The sequence below is a fragment of the Salvelinus alpinus genome, chromosome 22 (genome assembly GCF_045679555.1).
Source record: "Salvelinus alpinus chromosome 22, SLU_Salpinus.1, whole genome shotgun sequence".
NCBI lineage: Eukaryota > Metazoa > Chordata > Actinopteri > Salmoniformes > Salmonidae > Salvelinus > Salvelinus alpinus.
This window is the reverse complement of record NC_092107.1, coordinates 44,669,204-44,693,422: the sequence shown is the minus strand read 5'-3', so window position 1 is coordinate 44,693,422 and position 24,219 is coordinate 44,669,204. Positions and strand designations below refer to the sequence as shown.

Genomic DNA, 24,219 nt, shown 5'->3' with positions numbered 1-24,219 from the left:
GCATTCATCGTAGCTGGGGATTTTAACAAGGCTAATCTAAAAACAAAACTCCCTAAATTCTATCAGCATATCGATTGTGCTACCAGGGCTGGTAAAACCCTGGATCATTGTTATACTAACTTCCGCGACGCATATAAGGCCCTCCCCCGCCCTCCTTTCGGAAAAGCTGACCACGACTCCATTTTGTTGATTCCAGCTTACAAACAGAAACTAAAACAACAAGCTCCGGCGCTCAGGTCTGTTCAACGCTGGTCCGACCAATCTGATTCCACGCTTCAAGACTGCTTCGATCACGCGGATTGGAATATGTTCCGCATTGCGTCCAACAACAACATGGACGAATATGCTGATTCGGTGAGCGAGTTCATTAGGAAGTGCATTGACGATGTCGTACCCACAGCAACGATTAAAACATTCCCAAACCAGAAACCGTGGATTGACGGCAGCATTCGCGTGAAACTGAAAGCGCGAACCACTGCTTTTAACCAGGGCAAGGTGACCGGAAACATGACCGAATACAAACAGTGTAGCTATTCTCTCCGCAAGGCTATCAAACAGGCTAAGTCCCAGTACAGAGACAAAATAGAGTCGCAATTCAACAGCTCAGACACAAGAGGTATGTGGCAGGGTCTACAGTCTATCACGGATTACAAAAAGAAAACCAGCCCCGTCGCGGACCAGGATGTCTTGCTCCCAGACAGGCTAAATAACTTTTTTGCCCCCCTTGAGGACAATACAGTGCCACTGACACGGCCCGCTACCAAAACCTGCGGGCTCTCCTTCACTGCAGCCGAGGTGAGTAAAACATTTAAACGTGTTAACCCTCGCAAGGCTGCAGGCCCAGACGGCATTCCCAGCCGCGTCCTCAGAGCATGCGCAGACCAGCTGGCTGGTGTGTTTACGGACATATTCAATCAATCCTTATCCCAGTCTGCTGTTCCCACATGCTTCAAGAGGGCCACCATTGTTCCTGTTCCCAAGAAAGCTAAGGTAACTGAGCTAAACGACTACCGCCCCGTAGCACTCACTTCCGTCATCATGAAGTGCTTTGAGAGACTAGTCAAGGACCATATCACCTCCACCCTACCGGACACCGTAGACCCACTCCAATTTGCTTACCGACCCAATAGGTCCACAGACGACGCAATCGCAACCACACTGCACACTGCCCTAACCCATCTGGACAAGAGGAATACCTATGTGAGAATGCTGTTCATCGATTACAGCTCAGCATTTAACACCATAGTACCCTCCAAACTCGTCATCAAGCTCGAGACCCTGGGTCTCGACCCCGCCCTGTGCAACTGGGTCCTGGACTTCCTGACGGGCCGCCCCCAGGTGGTGAGGGTAGGTAACAACATCTCCACCCCGCTGATCCTCAACACTGGGGCCCCACAAGGGTGCGTTCTGAGCCCTCTCCTGTACTCCCTGTTCACCCACGACTGCGTGGCCATGCACGCCTCCAACTCAATCATCAAGTTTGCGGATGACACTACAGTGGTAGGCTTGATTACCAACAACGACGAGACGGCCTACAGGGAGGAGGTGAGGGCCCTCGGAGTGTGGTGTCAGGAAAATAACCTCACACTCAACGTCAACAAAACAAAGGAGATGATTGTGGACTTCAGGAAACAGCAGAGGGAGCACCCCCCTATCCACATCGACGGGTCAGTAGTGGAGAAGGTGGAAAGTTTTAAGTTCCTCGGTGTACACATCACGGACAAACTGAATTGGTCCACCCACACAGACAGCGTTGTGAAGAAGGCGCAGCAGCGCCTCTTCAACCTCAGGAGGCTGAAGAAATTCGGCTTGTCACCAAAAGCACTCACAAACTTCTACAGATGCACAATCGAGAGCATCCTGTCGGGCTGTATCACCGCCTGGTACGGCAACTGCTCCGCCCACAACCGTAAGGCTCTCCAGAGGGTAGTGAGGTCTGCAGAACGCATCACCGGGGGCAAACTACCTGCCCTCCAGGACACCTACACCACCCGATGTCACAGGAAGGCCATAAAGATCATCAAGGACAACAACCACCCAAGCCACTGCCTGTTCACCCCGCTATCATCCAGAAGGCGAGGTCAGTACAGGTGCATCAAAGCAGGGACCGAGAGACTGAAAAACAGCTTCTATCTCAAGGCCATCAGACTGTTAAACAGCCACCACTAACATTTAGCGGCCGCTGCCAACATACTGACTCAACTCCAGCCACTTTAAAAATGGGAATTGATGGAAATTATGTAAAAATGTACCACTAGCCACTTTAAACAATGCCACTTAATATAATGTTTACATACCCTACATTACCCATCTCATATGTATATGTATATACTGTACTCTATATCATCTACTGCATCTTGCCATCTTTATGTAATACATGTACCACTAGCCACTTTAAACTATGCCACTTTATGTTTACATACCCTACAGTACTCATCTCATATGTATATACCGTACTCTATACCATCTACTGCATCTTGCCTATGCCGTTCTGTACCATCACTCATTCATATATCTTTATGTACATATTCTTTATCCCTTTACACTTGTGTGTATAAGGTAGTAGTTGTGGAATTGTTAGGTTAGATTACTTGTTGTTATTACTGCATTGTCGGAACTAGAAGCACAAGCATTTCGCTACACTCGCATTAACATCTGCTAACCATGTGTATGTGACTAATAAATTTGATTTGATTTGATTTGATTTGAAAAGGAGGGTGGTGCTTGGAATCATTGTTCTTCCTCTGTCAATCATGGTTACCTGCAAGGAAACATGTGTCGTCATCATTGCTTTGCACAAAAAAGGCTTCACAGGCAAGGATATTGCTGTCAGTAAGATTGCACCTAAATCAACCATTTATCGGATCATTAGGAACTTCAAGGAGAGTGGTCGAATTGTTGTGAAGAAGGCTTCATGGCGCCCAAGAAAGTCTAGCAAGCGCCAGGACCGTCTCCTAAAGTTGATTCAGCTGCAGGATTGGGGCACCACCAGTACAGCGCTTGCTCAGGAATGGGAGCAGGCAGGTGTGAGTGCATCTGCACGCACAGTGGGGCAACAACTTTTGGAGGATGGCCTGGTGTCAAGAAGGGCAGCAAAGAAGCCACTTCTCTCCAGGAAAAACATCAGGGACAGACTGATATTCTGCAAAAGGTACAGGGATTGGACTGCTGAGGACCGGGGTAACGTCATTTTCTCTGATGAATCCCCTTTCCGATTGTTTGGGGAATCCGGAAAAATGCTTGTCCTGGAGAAGACAAGGTGAGCGCTACCATCAGTCCTGTGTCATGCCAACAGTAAAGCATCCTGAGACCATTCATGTGTGGGGTTGCTTCTCAGCCAAGGGAGTGGGCTCACTCACAATTTTGCCTAAGAACACAGCCATGAATAAAGAATGGTACCAACACATCCTCCAAGATCAACTTCTCCCAACCATCCAGGAACAGTTTGGTGACGAACAATGCATTTTCCAGCATGATGGAGCACCTTGCCATAAGGCAAAAGTGATAACTAAGTGGCTCGGGGAACAAAACATCGATATTTTGGGTCCATGGCCAGGAAACTCCCCAGACCTTAATCCCATTGAGAACTTGTGGTCCATCCTCAAGAGGCGGGTGGGCAAACAAAACCCCACAAATTCTGACAAACTCCAAGCATATATTATGCAAGAATGGGCTGCCATCAGTCAGGATGTGGCCCAGAAGTTAATTGACAGCATGCCAGGGCAGATTGCAGAGGTCTTGAATAAGAAGGGTCAACTCTGCAAATATTGACTCTTTGCATCAATTTCATGTAATTGTCAATAAAAGCCTTTGACACTGACATGAAATGCTGGTAATTGTCACGATCGTTGGAATAAATATCGGACAAAGGCTCAACGGATGTTGTGTTCCACATAATTTAATGATAAAGTGAAACTTAGCAAAGACAAAAAACAAATAAACAATAAACTAACAACGAACCGTGACTACAGACGTGCTACGTGCACTAACTCAAAACAATATCCCATAAAACACAGGTAGAAAAAATGATACTTAAATATGATCCCCAATTAGAGACAACGATTACCAGCTGCCTCTAATTGGGAATCATACCAATCACCAACATAGAAAAACAAAACTAGAACCCCACATAGAATAATACTAGACTAACCCCCAGTCACGCCCTGACCTACTCTACTATAGAAAATAAGGGCTCTCTATGGTCAGGACGTGACTGTGATTATACTTCAGTATCCATAGTAACATCTGACACAAAATATCTAAAGACACTGAAGCAGCAAACTTTGTGAAAATGTATATTTGTGTAATTCTCAAAACCTTTGGCCACGACTGTACATAGGCGTACAGAGGCCCATTATCAGCCACCATCACTCCTGTGTTCCAATGGCACGTTGTGTTAGCTAATCCAAGTTTATCATTTTAAAAGGCTAATTGATCATTAGAAAACCCTTTTGCAAATATGTTAGCACAGCTGACAACTGTTGTCCTGATTAAAGAAGCAATAAAACTGCCCTTCTTAAGACTAGTTGAGTATCTGGAGCATCAGCATTTGTGGGTTCGATTACGGGCTCAAAATGGCCAGAAACAAATAACTTTCTTCTGAAACTCTTCATTCTATTCTTGTTCTGAGAAATGAAGGGTATTCTAAGTGAGAAATTGCCAAGAAACTGAAGATCTCGTACAACGCTGTGTTGTACAGAACACAGAACAGCGTTAACTGTCTCTAACCAGAATAGAAAGAGGAGTGGGAGGCCCCGGTGAACAACTGAGCAAGAGGACAAGTACATTAGAGTGTCTAGTTTGAGAACCAGACGCCTCTGAAGTCCTCAACTTGCAGCTTAATTAAATAGTACCCGCAAAACACCAGTCTCAACGTCAACAGTGAAGAGGCGACTCCGGGTTGCTGCATTCTTGGCAGAGTTGCAAAGAAAAAGCCATATCTCAGACTGGCCAATAAAAATAGAAGATTAAGATGGGCAAAATAACAGACCCTCGACAGAGGATCTCTGACTAGAAGGCCAGCATCCCAGACTCGCCACTGTTGACGTTGAGACAGTTTTTTTGTGGGTACTATTTAATTGCAAAAGGGTTTTCTAATGATCAACTAGTCTTTAAAATGAACAACTCAGCTAACACAACATGCCATTGGAACAGGGGCCTCTGTACACCTATGTAGATATTCCATAAAAAATCTGCCGGTTTCAGCTACAATAGTAATTTACAACATTAACAATGTCTACACTGTATTTCTGATCCATTATATGTTAGTTTAATGGACTAAAAGTGTGCTTTTCTTACACAAACAAGGACATTTCTAAGTGACCCAAACTTTTTAATGGTAGTGTACATACAGTACATATACACAGTACATACATACAGTACATACAGTACATATACACAGTACATACACAGTACATACGAACAGTACTTACGTACATACATACAGCACATACATACAATACATATACAGTACGTACATACATTACATATACAGTACATATATACAGTACATATACACAGTACATATACACAGTACATACACAGTACATACGAACAGTACTTACGTACATACATACAGCACATACACAGTACACACAGTACATATGTACAGTACATACACAGTACATACATACAGTGCATACATACAGTACATATACAGTACATACATACAATACATATACAGTACGTACATACAGTACATATACAGTACATACATACAGTACAGGCACTGTATTGTACTTACTTACAGTTAATGTAAGTTCCGGCGCCGAAAAGAGATGGCCGCCTCGCTTCGCGTTCCTTGGAAAATATGCAGTATTTTGTTCTTTTATGTGTTATTTCTTACATCGGTACCCCAGGTAATCTTAGGTTTCATTACATACAGTCGGGAGGAACTACTGAATATACGATTAACGTCAACTCATCATCGTTCCTACCAGGAATATGACTTTCCCGAAACGGATCCAGTGTTTTGCCTTCCACCCAATACAATGGATCTGATCCCAGCCGGCGACCCTGTGCGACGCCGAAAAAGGGGCAAACGAGGCGGTCTCGTGGTCAGGCTTCGGAGACGGGCACATCGCGCTCCACTCCCTAGCATACTACTCGCCAATGTCCAGTCTCTTGACAATAAGGTTGATGAAATCCGAGCACGGGTAGCATTCCAGAGAGACATCAGGGATTGCAACGTGCTCTGCTTCACGGAAACATGGCTAACTCAAGGGACGCTAACGGAGTCGGTGCAGCCAGCTGGTTTCTTCATGCATCGCGCCGACAGAAACAAACATCTTTCCGGTAAGAAGAGGGGCGGGGGGGTATGCCTTATGATTAACGAGAAGTGGTGTGATCATCATAACAACACACAGGAACTCAAGTCATTCTGTTCACCTGATCTAGAACTCCTCACAATCAAATGTCGACCGCATTATCTACCAAGGGAATTCTCTTCAATCATAATCACAGCCGTATATATTCCCCCCCAAGCAGACACATCGATGGCCCTGAACAAACTTTATCTGACTCTTTGTAAACTGGAAACCACACACCCTGAGGCTGCATTCATCGTAGCTGGGGATTTTAACAAGGCTAATCTAAAAACAAAACTCCCTAAATTCTATCAGCATATCGATTGTGCTACCAGGGCTGGAAAAACCCTAGATCATTGTTATACTAATTTCCGCGACGCATATAAGGCCCTCCCCCGCCCCCCTTTCGGAAAAGCTGACCACGACTCCATTTTGTTGATTCCAGCCTACAAACAGAAACTCAAACAACAAGCTCCCGCGCTCAGGTCTGTTCAACGCTGGTCCGACCAATCTGAATCCACGCTTCAAGACTGCTTCGATCACGCGGATTGGAATATGTTCCGCATCGCGTCTAACAACAATATTGACGAATATGCTGATTCGGTGAGCGAGTTCATTAGGAAGTGCATTGACGATGTCGTACCTACAGCAACGATTAAAACATTCCCAAACCAGAAACCGTGGATTGACGGCAGCATTCGCGTGAAACTGAAAGCGCGAACCACTGCTTTTAACCAGGGCAAGGTGACCGGAAGCATGACCGAATACAAACAGTGTAGCTATTCTCTCCGCAAGGCAATCAAACAGGCTAAGTCCCAGTACAGAGACAAAATCGAGTCGCAATTCAACAGCTCAGACACAAGAGGTATGTGGCAGGGTCTACAGTCAATCACGGATTACAAAAAGAAAACCAGCCCCGTCGCGGACCAGGATGTCTTGCTCCCAGACAGGCTAAACAACTTTTTTGCCCGCTTTGAGGACAATACAGTGCCACTGACACGGCCCCCTACCAAAACCTGCGGGCTCTCCTTCACTGCAGCTGAGGTGAGTAAAACATTTAAACGTGTTAACCCTCGCAAGGCTGCAGGCCCAGACGGCATTCCCAGCCGCGTCCTCAGAGCATGCGCAGACCAGCTGGCTGGTGTGTTTACGGACATATTCAATCAATCCTTATCCCAGTCTGCTGTTCCCACATGCTTCAAGAGGGCCACCATTGTTCCTGTTCCCAAGAAAGCTAAGGTAACTGAGCTAAACGACTACCGCCCCGTAGCACTCACTTCCGTCATCATGAAGTGCTTTGAGAGACTAGTCAAGGACCATATCACCTCCACCCTACCGGACACCCTAGACCCACTCCAATTTGCTTACCGACCCAATAGGTCCACAGACGACGCAATCGCAACCACACTGCACACTGCCCTAACCCATCTGGACAAGAGGAATACCCATGTGAGAATGCTGTTCATCGATTACAGCTCAGCATTCAACACCATAGTACCCTCCAAACTCGTCATCAAGCTCGAGACCCTGGGTCTCGACCCCGCCCTGTGCAACTGGGTCCTGGACTTCCTGACGGGCCGCCCCCAGGTGGTGAGGGTAGGTAACAACATCTCCACCCCGCTGATCCTCAACACTGGGGCCCCACAAGGGTGCGTTCTGAGCCCTCTCCTGTACTCCCTGTTCACCCACGACTGCGTGGCCATGCACGCCTCCAACTCAATCATCAAGTTTGCGGATGACACTACAGTGGTAGGCTTGATTACCAACAACGACGAGACGGCCTACAGGGAGGAGGTGAGGGCCCTCGGAGTGTGGTGTCAGGAAAATAACCTCACACTCAACGTCAACAAAACAAAGGAGATGATTGTGGACTTCAGGAAACAGCAGAGGGAGCACCCCCCTATCCACATCGACGGGTCAGTAGTGGAGAAGGTGGAAAGTTTTAAGTTCCTCGGTGTACACATCACGGACAAACTGAATTGGTCCACCCACACAGACAGCGTTGTGAAGAAGGCGCAGCAGCGCCTCTTCAACCTCAGGAGGCTGAAGAAATTCGGCTTGTCACCAAAAGCACTCACAAACTTCTACAGATGCACAATCGAGAGCATCCTGTCGGGCTGTATCACCGCCTGGTACGGCAACTGCTCCGCCCACAACCGTAAGGCTCTCCAGAGGGTAGTGAGGTCTGCAGAACGCATCACCGGGGGCAAACTACCTGCCCTCCAGGACACCTACACCACCCGATGTCACAGGAAGGCCATAAAGATCATCAAGGACAACAACCACCCAAGCCACTGCCTGTTCACCCCGCTATCATCCAGAAGGCGAGGTCAGTACAGGTGCATCAAAGCAGGGACCGAGAGACTGAAAAACAGCTTCTATTTCAAGGCCATCAGACTGTTAAACAGCCACCACTAACATTTAGCGGCCGCTGCCAACATACTGACTCAACTCCAGCCACTTTAAAAATGGGAATTGATGGAAATTATGTAAAAATGTACCACTAGCCACTTTAAACAATGCCACTTAATATAATGTTTACATACCCTACATTACCCATCTCATATGTATATACTGTACTCTATATCATCTACTGCATCTTGCCATCTTTATGTAATACATGTACCACTAGCCACTTTAAACTATGCCACTTTATGTTTACATACCCTACAGTACTCATCTCATATGTATATACCGTACTCTATACCATCTACTGCATCTGCCATGCCGTTCTGTACCACCACTCATTCATATATCTTTATGTACATATTCTTTATCCCTTTACACTTGTGTGTGTGTGTAAGGTAGTAGTTGTGGAATTGTTAGGTTAGATTACTTGTTGGTTATTACTGCATTGTCGGAACTAGAAGCACAAGCATTTCGCTACACTCGCATTAACATCTGCTAACCATGTGTATGTGACTAATACAATTTGATTTGATTTGATTTGATTTACATATACGCAGTACATACATACAGTACATACAGTACATATACACAGTACATACACAGTACATACGAACAGTACTTACGTACATACATACAGCACATACACAGTACACACAGTACATACAGTACATATGTACAGTACATACACAGTACATACATACAGTGCATGCATACAGTACATATACAGTACATACATACAATACATATACAGTACATACATACAGTACATATACACAGTACATACACAGTACATACGAACAGTACTTACGTACATACATACAGTACATACACAGTACATACACACAGTACATATACAGTACATACATACAGTACATATACAGTACATACAAACAGTACATATACAGTACATATGAACAGTACTTATGTACATACATACAGTACTTATACAGTACATACATACAGTAAATACATACAGTACATATACAGTACATACAAACAGTACATATACAGTACATATGAACAGTACTTATGTACATTCATACTGTACAGATACAGTACATACATGCAGTACACATACAGTACATATACAGTACATATACAGTACATACATATACTACATACATAGTGTTAGTGGAATTCAATAATTCCTCTAATATACTCATTAATTAAATTCAATCTGTCTATTTATAAGAATTTGTAAGATACTTATTAACATAAAATAGACAGGATACAGTCTTATTAAAATTAGATAATAGTGTTTATTCTCGGAGCACGCTCCCATTTGATCATAAACACAGACTTATATACAAGATATGACGTCATAGGTTACAGAATAAGTCTCATTGTCCTAACAAATAGAAAACAGGTTCAAAAGTTCATTCCAACTTCACAGCACACACACATGACAGATAATATAATCAATTATCCTGAAGGCTCACTATAATTTATTACCACTTTAGCAGACAACTCAAGATAATGAAAGACCTAAAAAGTGACCCACAGCCTTATCTAAACATCTCAGGGCTAAGTTGGGTCAGTTCAACCAGAGTTTAATGACCCTTTCTGCTTACTTTATAACCCACAACACAAATCTCTTTTCACCAGGCGTGCAGAGTTCAATTAGTTAAAGTTTTATCTAAAGCTAGAATTTGTTTTAACTATTTATTAACAAAATTCCTAACACATAGAGCATGACCTTTCCGGGGGATCTGTCTGCACAACTTGCCCTTGGAAATCAATCCGATCATTTTGTCGGACCTAGATAGAACATACAGTATATGAAATGTGTAATATCCCCAAATGGACGTTCTAAAATACCTACATACGCTGGTCTTTGACTTTCTGAGCTGATCTTCCCTCTTCCAGCAACTTCATATCATTTTAATGAATTCTACAAGCTACTAAACCTACATGAATCTGTTTTGTTTCCATACCTGTATTGATTTGTATTGCCTTTGTTCTTTATTTCCTTTGACAGGATAATGTTATTACGAAATAACACTCTGAGGATCATCAACTCCAGCCGCTCTGACGAGGGGGACTACGTATGTCGAGCTGAGAATCAGTTTGGCTCGGCTGAGATGACGGCCATGCTCCGGGTAAAAGGTAAGTGATGCCCAGGAGGGCTTTATTTTTCTGCCAAATGAATGCCGGTCAGCCACCAGTAAACAGTCCCCCAATGTCGTTTCCCGACACCTTTGCCTGAGTGCCGGGGCGGAGGGGAGAGAGAGGGGGAGAAGGAGCGGACTTTCTGTTCGCTCGACCGTGAAGCAAAAGGGTTTTCACATTTAAGAATCATTTCACAGGGGCACACTATTTGACAGCGTAAAAGGGCCTGTCATGTAATGTAGCATTCACAGCTGAGATCTAAAGAGACCCTGGGTGTAGAGTGTTTGACCTGCGCCAGGGTTTAGTGTTCCTGAGACCCTGGGTGTAGAGTGTTTGACCTGCGCCAGGGTTTAGTGTTCCTGAGACCCTGGGTGTAGAGTGTTTGACCTGCGCCAGGGTTTAGTGTTCCTGAGACCCTGGGTGTAGAGTGTTTGACCTGCGTCAGGGTTTAGTGTTCCTGAGACCCTGGGTGTAGAGTGTTAGACCTGCGCCAGGGTTTAGTGTTCCTGAGACCCTGGGTGTAGAGTGTTAGACCTGCGTCAGGGTTTAGTGTTCCTGAGACCCTGGGTGTAGAGTGTTAGACCTGCGTCAGGGTTTAGTGTTCCTGAGACCCTGGGTGTAGAGTGTTAGACCTGCGTCAGGGTTTAGTGTTCCTGAGACCCTGGGTGTAGAGTGTTAGACCTGCGTCAGGGTTTAGTGTTCCTGAGACCCTGGGTATAGAGTGTTTGACCTGCGTCAGGGTTTAGTGTTCCTGAGACCCTGGGTGTAGAGTGTTAGACCTGCGCCAGGGTTTAGTGTTCCTGAGACCCTTGGTGTATAGTGTTAGACCTGCGTCAGGGTTTAGTGTTCCTGGATTTGTTTTGATAATGACACTTCAGATGCCAAATGTGCTTTTGTCAATTTTTCTGGATTATTGTTGTCATGCCACTCTAGCCATAGGCCTACAAATGGCATAGTCCCATGTAGCTCAGTTGGTAGAGCATTGCCATTCCCCTGGGGCACACGAATGAAAATGTAAGTCACTCTGGATAAGAGCGTCTGCTAAATGACTAAACATGTACAAAATAACACCGATAGTCAGAATTGTCTCAGGGCCAGCACATCCAGATCTGTGACCAGTCTAGCGTTAGCTATGGAGTGTCGTAATATGGCAATGTAATGGGCGAGAGTTAGTGGTTATCTCTACCTGTCTTTGTCTTATATTATAAACCATAGACACACCATAGATGGTATGACACTAATAGTCAGACGAGTTGACGATAACCAGTGTTATCACTTGAACAGGACTGAGTCTAGGTTAGTGTTGTATCCTAACACTGCAGCAGTGTTAGCATGTGAAGAGGACTGAGTCTAGGTTAGTGTTGTATCCTAACACTGCAGCAGTGGTAGCATGTGAAGAGGACTGAGTCTAGGTTAGTGTTGTATCCTAACACTGCAGCAGTGGTAGCATGTGAAGAGGACTGAGTCTAGGTTAGTGTTATATCCTAACACTGCAGCAGTGTTAGCATGTGAAGAGGACTGAGTCTAGACGACTTCTCTGCAGACGACTTCGTCAACCATTTTGAAAAGAAGGTCGACGACATCCGATCCTCGTTTGCTAAGTCAAACGACACCGCTGGTTCTGCTCACACTGCCCTACCCTGTGCTTTGACCTCTTTCTCCCCTCTCTCTCCAGATGAAATCTCGCGTCTTGTGACGGCCGGCCGCCCAACAACCTGCCCGCTTGACCCTATCCCCTCCTCTCTTCTCCAGACCATTTCCGGAGACCTTCTCCCTTACCTCACCTCGCTCATCAACTCATCCTTGACCGCTGGCTACGTCCCTTCCGTCTTCAAGAGAGCGAGAGTTGCACCCCTTCTGAAAAAACCTACACTCGATCCCTCCGATGTCAACAACTACAGACCAGTATCCCTTCTTTCTTTTCTCTCCAAAACTCTTGAACGTGCCGTCCTTGGCCAGCTCTCCTGCTATCTCTCTCAGAATGACCTTCTTGATCCAAATCAGTCAGGTTTCAAGACTAGTCACTCAACTGAGACTGCTCTTCTCTGTATCACGGAGGCGCTCCGCACTGCTAAAGCTAACTCTCTCTCCTCTGCTCTCATCCTTCTAGACCTATCGGCTGCCTTCGATACTGTGAACCATCAGATCCTCCTCTCCACCCTCTCCGAGTTGGGCATCTCCGGCGCGGCCCACGCTTGGATTGCGTCCTACCTGACAGGTCGCTCCTACCAGGTGGCGTGGCGAGAATCTGTCTCCTCACCACGCGCTCTCACCACTGGTGTCCCCCAGGGCTCTGTTCTAGGCCCTCTCCTATTCTCGCTATACACCAAGTCACTTGGCTCTGTCATAACCTCACATGGTCTCTCCTATCACTGCTATGCAGACGACACACAATTAATCTTCTCCTTTCCCCCTTCTGATGACCAGGTGGCGAATCGCATCTCTGCATGTCTGGCAGACATATCAGTGTGGATGACGGATCACCACCTCAAGCTGAACCTCGGCAAGACGGAGCTGCTCTTCCTCCCGGGGAAGGACTGCCCGTTCCATGATCTCGCCATCACGGTTGACAACTCCATTGTGTCCTCCTCCCAGAGCGCTAAGAACCTTGGCGTGATCCTGGACAACACCCTGTCGTTCTCAACTAACATCAAGGCGGTGGCCCGTTCCTGTAGGTTCATGCTCTACAACATCCGCAGAGTACGACCCTGCCTCACACAGGAAGCGGCGCAGGTCCTAATCCAGGCACTTGTCATCTCCCGTCTGGATTACTGCAACTCGCTGTTGGCTGGGCTCCCTGCCTGTGCCATCAAACCCCTACAACTCATCCAGAACGCCGCAGCCCGTCTGGTGTTCAACCTTCCCAAGTTCTCTCACGTCACCCCGCTCCTCCGCTCTCTCCACTGGCTTCCAGTTGAAGCTCGCATCCGCTACAAGACCATGGTGCTTGCCTACGGAGCTGTGAGGGGAACGGCACCTCAGTACCTTCAGGCTCTGATCAGGCCCTACACCCAAACAAGGGCTCTGCGTTCATCCACCTCTGGCCTGCTCGCCTCCCTACCACTGAGGAAGTACAGTTCCCGCTCAGCCCAGTCAAAACTGTTCGCTGCTCTGGCACCCCAATGGTGGAACAAACTCCCTCACGACGCCAGGACAGCGGAGTCAATCACCACCTTCCGGAGACACCTGAAACCCCACCTCTTCAAGGAATACCTAGGATAAAGCAATCCTTCTGCCCCCCCCCCCCCCCCCCCCTTAAAAGATTTAGATGCACTATTGTAAAGTGGCTGTTCCACTGGATGTCATTAGGTGAATGCACCAATTTGTAAGTCGCTCTGGATAAGAGCGTCTGCTAAATGACTTAAATGTAAATGTAAATGTAAATGTTGTATCCTAACACTGCAGCAGTGGTAGCATGTGAAGAGGACTGAGTCTAGGTTAGTGTTGTATCCTAACACTGCAGCAGTGTTGTGTCCTGTTCAGAGGTGTTGTGATGACAGTGATAAGATGTAGCAGTGTTGTGATGACAGTGATAAGATGTAGCAGTGTTGTGATGACAGTGATAAGATGTAGCAGTGTTGTGATGACAGTGGTAAGATGTAGCAGTGTTGTGATGACAGTGATAAGATGTAGCAGTGTTGTGATGACAGTGAAAAGATGTAGCAGTGTTGTGATGACAGTGATAAGATGTAGCAGTGTTGTGATGACAGTGATAAGATGTAGCAGTGTTGTGATGACAGTGATAAGATGTAGCAGTGTTGTGATGACAGTGATAAGATGTAGCAGTGCTGTGATGACAGTGATAAGATGTAGCAGTGTTGTGATGACAGTGATAAGATGTAGCAGTGCTGTGATGACAGTGATAAGATGTAGCAGTGTTGTGATGACAGTGATAAGATGTAGCAGTGTTGTGATAAGATGTAGCAGTGTTGTGATGACAGTGATAAGATGTAGCAGTGTTGTGATGACAGTGATAAGATGTAGCAGTGTTGTGATGACAGTGGTAAGATGTAGCACTATTGTGATGACAGTGATAAGATGTAGCAGTGTTGTGATGACAGTGATAAGATGTAGCAGTGTTGTGATGACAGTGATAAGATGTAGCAGTGTTGTGATGACAGTGATAAGATGTAGCAGTGTTGTGATGACAGTGATAAGATGTAGCAGTGCTGTGATGACAGTGATAAGATGTAGCAGTGTTGTGATGACAGTGATAAGATGTAGCAGTGTTGTGATGACAGTGATAAGATGTAGCAGTATTGTGATGACAGTGATAAGATGTAGCAGTGTTGTGATGACAGTGATAAGATGTAGCAGTGTTGTGATGACAGTGATAAGATGTAGCAGTGTTGTGATGACAGTGATTAGATGTAGCAGTGTTGTGATGACAGTGATAAGATGTAGCAGTGTTGTGATGACAGTGATAAGATGTAGCAGTGCTGTGATGACAGTGATAAGATGTAGCAGTGTTGTGATGACAGTGATAAGATGTAGCAGTATTGTGATGACAGTGATAAGATGTAGCAGTGTTGTGATGACAGTGATAAGATGTAGCAGTGTTGTGATGACAGTGATAAGATCTAGCAGTGTTGTGATGACAGTGATAAGATGTAGCAGTATTGTGATGACAGTGATAAGATGTAGCAGTGTTGTGATGTCAGTGATAAGATGTAGCAGTGCTGTGATGACAGTGATAAGATGTAGCAGTGTTGTGATGACAGTGATAAGATGTAGCAGTGTTGTGATGACAGTGATAAGATGTAGCAGTGCTGTGATGACAGTGATAAGATGTAGCAGTGCTGTGATGACAGTGATAAGATGTAGCAGTGTTGTGATGACAGTGATAAGATGTAGCAGTGTTGTGATGACAGTGATAAGATGTAGCAGTGTTGTGATGACAGTGATAAGATGTAGCAGTGTTGTGATGACAGTGATAAGATGTAGCAGTATTGTGATGACAGTGATAAGATGTAGCAGTGCTGTGCTTCCAGAGGCCATGCGTGTGGAATTGAGCCCCAGCAAAGTGGAGGTGACGGTGGGGGAGAGCGTGGTGCTCAGCTGTAAGGTGTCACATGACCCGTCTCTGGAAGTGGCCTTCCAGTGGCTCCTCAACCAGCAGCCCCTCAACTTCCAACAGGAGGGTGGACATTTTGAATACATCCAAAGAGTAAGTAGATAACTGAATACAGTAGCTAGTTATAACTGAATACAGTAGCTAGATATAACTCAATACAGTAGCTAGTTATAACTGAATACAGTAGCTAGTTATAACTGAATACAGTAGCCAGTTATAACTCAATACAGTAGCTAGTTAAAACTGAATACTGTAGCTAGTTATAACTCAATACAGTAGCTAGTTATAATTCAATACAGTAGCTAGTTATAACTCAATACAGTAGCTAGTTATAACTCAATACAGTAGCTAGTTATAACTGAATACAGTAGCAAGTTATAACTGAATACAGTAGCTAGTTATAACTCAATACAGTAGCTAGTTATAACTGAACACAGTAGCTAGTTATAACTCAATACAGTAGCTAGTTATAACTGAATACAGTAACTAGTTAAAACTCAATACAGTAGCTAGTTATAACTCAATACAGTAGCTAGTTATAACTGAATACAGTAGCTAGTTATAACTCAATACAGTAGCTAGTTATAACTCAATACAGTAGCTAGTTATAACTCAATACAGGAGCTAGTTATACCTCAATACAGTAGCTAGCTATAACTGAATTCAGTAACTAGTTATAACTCAATACAGTAACTAGTTATAACTGAATACAGTAGCTAGTTATAACTGAATACAGTAGCTAGTTATAACTGAATACAGTAGCTAGTTATAACTGAATACAGTAGCTAGTTATAACTCAATACAGTAACTAGTTATAACTCAATACAGTAGCTAGATATAACTCAATACAGTAACTAGTTATAACTGAATACAGTAGAGAGATATAACTGAATACAGTAACTAGTTATAACTCAATACAGTAGCTAGTTATAACTCAATAGAGTCAGTAAATATAACTCAATACAGTAATGAAATACACTTTGTTACATTAAGTAAATATAACTCAATACAGTAGCTAGTTATAACTGAATACAGTAACTAGTTATAACTCAATACAGTAGCTAGTTATAACTCAATACAGTAGCTAGTTATAACTCAATACAGTAACTAGTTATAACTCAATACAGTAACTAGTTATAACTGAATACAGTAGCTAGTTATAACTCATTACAGTAGCTAGTTATAACTCAATACAGTAGCTAGTTATAACTGAATACAGTAGCTAGTTATAACTCAATACAGGAGCTAGTTATAACTGAATACAGTAGCTAGTTATAACTCAATCAATCAATCAATTTTATTTTATATAGCCCTTCGTACATCAGCTAATATCTCGAAGTGCTGTACAGACACCCAGCCTAAAACCCCAAACAGCTAGTAATGCAGGTGTAGAAGCACCTGTAACTCAATACAGTAGCTAGTTATAACTGAATACAGTAGCTAGTTATAACTCAATACAGTAGCTAGTTATACCTCAATACAGTAGCTAGTTATAACTGAATACAGTAACTAGTTATAACTCAATACAGTAACTAGATTTATAACTGAATACAGTAGCTAGTTATAACTGAATACAGTAGCTAGTTAAAACTGAATACAGTAGCTAGTTATAACTCAATACAGTCAGTAAATATAACTGAATACAGTAGCTAGTTATAACTCAATACAGTAGCTAGTTATAACTGAATACAGTAACTAGTTATAACTCAATACAGTAGCTAGTGATAACTGAATACAGTAGTTAGTTAAAACTGAATACAGTAGCTAGTTATAACTGAATACAGTAGCTAGTTAAAACTGAATACAGTAGCTAGTTATAACTCAATACAGTCAGTAAATATAACTGAATACAGTAGCTAGTTATAACTCAATACAGTGGCTAGTTATAACTGAATACAGTAGCTAGTTAAAACTGAATACAGTAGCTAGTTATAACTCAATACAGTCAGTAAATATAACTGAATACAGTAGCTAGTTATAACTCAATACAGTAGCTAGTTATAACTGAATAGAGTAACTAGTTATAACTCAATACAGTAACTAGTTATAACTGAATACAGTAGCTAGTTATAACTCAATACAGTAGCTAGTTATAACTGAATACAATAGCTAGTTATAACTCAATACAGTAACTAGTTATAACTGAATACAGGAGCTAGATATAACTGAATACAGTAACTAGTTATAACTCAATACAGTCAGTAAATATAACTCAATACAGTAATGAAATACAGTTTGTTACATTAAGTAAATATAACTCAATACATTAGCTAGTTATAACTCAATACAGTCAGTAAATATAACTCAATACAGTAATGAAATACACTTTGTTACATGAAGTAAATATAACTCAATACAGTAGCTAGTTATAACTGAATACAGTAGCTAGTTATAACTGAATACAGTAGCTAGTTATAACTGAATACAGTAGCTAGTTATAACTCAATACAGTAGCTAGTTATAACTCAATACAGTAACTAGTTATAACTCAATACAGTAATGAAATACACTTTGTTACATTAAGTAAATATAACTCAATACAGTAGCTAGTTATAACTCAATACAGTCAGTAAATATAACTCAATACAGTAATGAAATCCACTTTGTTACATGAAGTAAATATAACTCGATAGAGTATTCTGACCCCTTGACTTTTCCACATTTTGTTACGTTAAAGCCATATTCTAAAATTGATTAAATTGTTTATTTTACTCATCAATCTACACACAATACCCCATAATGACAAAGCAAAAACCTTTTTATATTTTATTTGAGCAAATATTTAAAGGCAAATATTTAAAAAATGAAAAAAATGAAATATCACAGAAGTATTCAGACCGTTTTCTCAGTACTTTGTTGAAGCACCTTTGGCACCAATTACAGACTCAAGTCTTCTTGGGTAGGCCGCTACAAGCTTGGCACACCTGTATTTGTGGAGTTTCTCCCAGGTTGTATGAGGAGCTTCACTGCACAGCTATTTTCAGGTCTCTCCAGAGATGTTAAATCAGGTTCAAGTCTGGGCTCTGGCTGGGCCACTCAAGGACATTCAGAGTCCCAAAGCCACTCCTGCGTTGTCTTGGCTGTGTGCTTAGGGTCGTTGTCGTTGTCCTGTCCCACTTGGCCAAAATCCTGAAAAAATGTAGTGCGCCAAATTCAAATATATTACTATAAAAGTCTATCTTTCATGAAATCACACATGAAAGACACCAAATTAAAGCTACACATGTTGTGAATCCAGCCAACATGTCTGATTTCAAAAAGGATTTATGGGAAGAGCACACCAAACAATTATGTTAGATCAGTACATAGCCACAGAAAAACACAGCCATTTTCCCAGCAAAAGATAGTAGTAACAAAAACCAGAAATAAGGATAAAATGAATCACTAACCTTTGAACATCTTCATCAGATGACACTCATATGACATCATGTTACACAATACATTTATGTTTTGTTCAATAATGTGCATATTTATATCCACAAATCTCGGTTTACATTGGCGCCATGTTCAGAAATGCCTCCAAAATATCCGGAGTAATTACAGAGAGCCACGTCAAATAACAGAAATAATCATCATAAACTTTGATGAAATGTTACATATAATTAAAGATACACTTGTTCTTAATGCAACCGCTGTGTCAGATTTAAAAAAAACTTTAGGTAAAAAGCACACCATGCAATAATCTGAGACGGCGCTCAGATAAAAACTACATTTCTCCGCCATGTTGGAGTCAACAGAAATACAAAATTACATCATAAATATTCCCTTACCTTTGATTATCTTCATCAGAATGCAGTGCCAGGAATCCTAGTTCCACAATAAATCGTTGTTTTGTTCGATAATGTCCATTACTCATGTCCAATTAGCTAATTTGGCTAGCATGTGTAGTACACGTGTCCAAAGGCTCGCGCAGATGCAGGCAAACGTCGGACGAAAACTTCAAAAAGTTATATTCCAGGTCGAATAAACTGGTCAAATTTAGTAGAGAATCAATCTTCAGGATGTTGTTATCATTTATATCCAATAACGTTCCAACCGAAGCATTCTTTCATGTCTGTATAAGTAATGGAACACAAGGCGATATAATGAGGAAAGCGTGTGACCAAGAACTGGCAATCTGCCAGACCACTGACTCAAACACCTCCCATCCGGTCCCACAACACAGCTTAAACTTCATTCCACGTTCTACTGACTGTTGACATCTAGTGGAAGGCGTATGAAGTGCAAACAGATCCATATATTACAGGGAATTGAATAGGCGATGACTTTAACAACGACCACTCTCAGAATTTTCACTTCCGGTTTGGATTTTTTCTCAGGTTTTTGCCTGCCATATGAGTTCTGTTATACTCACAGACATCATTCAAACAGTTTTAGAAACTTCGGAGTGTTTTCTATCCAATAGTAATAATAATGCTGCCCCCTAAATCAAAGAAGTTAAAGCGTTACCATCTCCTGAATTAAACTCCAAAGGTCTTTACCTAAACATCCGTTAGAACAGTCAACGTATTAAATCATAACCTCTTATCATATCATCATTCTGAACAGTCGTAACTTCCTGCATCTGCAAAAACACCAGCCTTACTTATGATTCAGTACTACACAAATTGGTTTAATTATTTATTTTCTAGCTAACTAAGTAATAACACAGAATAAACATACACACTTAATGATAAAAAGGTCCCTTGCGGACTGAAAACATATGGCGGCTTGTTACAAAGAAAATGAAGAGGGGGGGAGAGAGAGAGAAAAAGAGACTGTACTGGCGGGAGAGAAGTCAGACGCAGGAGAGCAAAAACTGTTTCCAAACGGCGCAGTTTAATAACAAAAATAACCCACCGGAAAACAGAACAATCAAATAATGGGTACATAACCCGACACACACCAGGACAGACGTGCACAAGCACTTACAATAAACAATCACCGACAAGGACATGAGGGGGAACAGAGGGTTAAATACACAACATTTAATTGATGGGATTGGAACCAGGTGTTATGGAAGACAAGACAAAACCAATGAAAAATGAAAAATGGATCAGTGATGGCTAGAAGGTCGGTGACTTCGACCGCCGAACGCCGCCCGAACAAGGAGAGGGACCAACTTCGGCGGAAGTCGTGACAGGGACACTTATCGTTGATACATTTCAGATGGAGAGTTGGTGGAGTTTTGAGACATAGATCTCTCTGATCTCCTTTCCTTTAAATTTATGACAGGGTGTAAGCTGTCAAACCGGTGGACGCCAATCAGGTTGTAGAAACATTTTAGGGACGATCAATGGAAACAGGAGGCACCTGAGCTCAATTGAGTCTCATAGCAAAGGGTCTGAATACTTACATAAATAAGTGTGGTGTAAGTATCTGTTTTTTATTATTATTTTATTTCAAAAACCTGTTTTCACTTTATCATTATGACGTATTGTGTGTAGACTGCTGAGGATTTTTTTTATTTAATCAATTTTAGATTAACCTCTCTTGGGTACGTGAGACGTTAGCGTCCCACCTCTTCAACAGCCAGTGAAACTGCTGGGCGCCAAATTCAAATAATATAGAAATACTCCTTATAAAAATTCAGAAAACAAAACTTATTTTACATAGGTTTAAAGATGCACTTCTTGTGAATCCAACCACGGTGTCAGATTTAACAAATGCTTTACAGGGAAAGCATACCTTTTGATTATTTGAGAACATAGCCCACTAGACAAATCATTACAAACAGTAATCAGCCAAGTAGAAGAGTTACACAAGTCAGAAATAGAGATAAAATTAATCCCTTACCTTTGATGATCTTCATATGGTTGCAATCAGCAGACATTCATTTACTCAATAAATGTTCCTTTTGTTCGATAAATTCTCTTTATATCTAAAAACCTCTGTTTTTTTCGCAAGTTTTCTTCAGTAATCCACAGGCTCAAATGCAGTCAAAACAGGAAGACAAAAAAAATCCAAATTGTATCCGTAAAGTTCATAGAAACATGTCAAACGATGTTTATATTCAATCCTCAGGTTGTTTTTAGCCGAAATAATTGATAATATTTCAATCGGACAATAACGTCGTCAATTTAAAAGGTAAACAAGAAAGGCACTCTCTCGGTCTCGCGCATGAAAAAGCTCTGTGACAAAAAGCTCTGCTTCTTCATCTTTAATGTTGACATTCAGCTCCAAGGTTTGACTTATTTTCTACTCATTCAGACTGCTCTTACTTTCCTAATTTTTCAGAATACAAGCCTGAAACTATTTCTAAAGACTGTTGACATCTAGTGGAAGGCATAGAAACTGCATTTGAGTCCTAAGTCAATGGATACTGTAATGGCATTGAATATATATATTGAATATAATGGCATTGAATTTATACCTCAATACAGTAGGCTGTTATACTTCAATACAGTAGGTTGCTATACCTCAATACAGTAGAGCGTTAATCCTCAATACAGTAGGCCAATATACCTCAATACAGTATACTGTTATACCTCAATACAGTAGGTCGTTATACCTCAATACAGTAGGCTGTTATACCTCAATACAGTAGGCTGTTATACCTCAGGGACACTGAGGTATAACGTGTCCCTGTAATTGTTGAGAAAATGGATTTTAGGCATATGGCACTTCTAGTGTAGGAAAATAGAGGTTAGATCATCCAATAAACTGGAATACAATACAGTAGATCGTTATTCCTCAATACAGTATGTCGCTATACCTCAATACAGTAGGCCAATATACCTCAATACAGTATACTGTTATACCTCAATACAGTAGGTCGTTATACCTCAATACAGTAGGTCGTTATACCTCAATACAGTAGGCTGTTATAGCTCAATACAGTGGGCCGTTATACCTCAATACAGTAGGCCAATATACCTCAATACAGTTGGCTGTTATACCTCAATACAGTAGACCCTTATACCTCAAAACAGTAGGTCGTTATACCTCAATACATTAGCTCATAATACCTCAATACAGTAGGTCGTTACACTTAAATTGTCTATCATTTAGATTTTTCTCATTTATAATGGTTATGGAAAAAACACGTAGTCTCTCCTGTAAAGAAGATTAATTTTCATTGAGGATAAATGGACAAACCTCGATAAATAAAAAAGTATAATGAAAAGACCTCATTGTTTCTGTGTAATGGATAAACATTTAGTAGAAGTGTAGATTATATTGACTAAAGCAGTTTATTGGATGATCTAACCTCTATTTTCCTACACTAGAAGTGCCATATGCCTAAAATCCATTTTCTCAACAATTACAATTTACCCAAGCATTTGGTAGGTTTGAGGGGGAGGGTTTATAGTTACTGAGTTTAGGCATGGCTCATTGCACCAAAGACTTGTTAAACTTGAATTAGGATCAATTAATGTCAAGGTCACATAATTCCTAATGTCACCATGATTAAAGACGCAGTAAATGACACAATCAAGTGTATCAATGTCTACACAGAGACAAAGAGCCACAGAGACAGAGTGAAACACACAGTTAAATTTAATAATGTCTACAGGGACACAGTGATACACACCTACAACACAGCGGATGATTCACATCTAAAACACAGAGGATGATTCACACCTACAACACAGAGGATGATTCACATCTACAACACAGAGGATGATACACATCTACAACACAGGGGATGATACACATCTACAACACAGAGGATGATACACATCTACAACACAGGGGATGATACACATCTACAACACAGGGGATGATACACATCTACAACACAGGGGATGATACACATCTACAACACAGAGGATGATACACATCTACAACACAGGGGATGATACACATCTACAACACAGGGGATGATACACATCTACAACACAGAGGATGATACACATCTACAACACAGAGGATGATACACATCTACAACACAGGGGATGATACACATCTACAACACAGGGGATGATACACATCTACAACACAGAGGATGATACACATCTACAACACAGGGGATGATACACATCTACAACACAGAGGATGATACACATCTACAACACAGGAGATGATTCAAATCTACAACAAAGGGGATGATACACATCTACAACACAGGAGATAGGTATCTACAACACAGGGGATGATACACATCTACAACACAGGGGATGATACACATCTACAACACAGGCGATGATTCACATCTACAACACAGGGGATGATACACATCTACAACACAGGGGATGATACACATCTACAAGACAGGAGATAGGTATCTACAACACAGGGGATGATACACATCTACAACACAGGAGATAGGTATCTACAACACAGGGGATGATACACATCTACAACACAGGGGATGATACACATCTACAACACAGGAGATGA

At 42.1% G+C, this 24,219-nt stretch overlaps 1 protein-coding gene across 1 annotated transcript in view; it reads left to right on the top strand.

Moving 5' to 3' along the window:
• The window catches only part of LOC139549548 (contactin-5-like), a 785,449-nt gene that overhangs the window by 574,656 nt on the left and 186,574 nt on the right, over positions 1 to 24,219 (top strand). The window contains exons 14-15 of the mRNA XM_071360158.1: positions 10,693 to 10,820; positions 15,815 to 15,990. Of these exons, the coding sequence (XP_071216259.1) occupies positions 10,693 to 10,820; positions 15,815 to 15,990 (304 nt within the window). The remainder of the gene's footprint in view (positions 1 to 10,692; positions 10,821 to 15,814; positions 15,991 to 24,219) is intronic.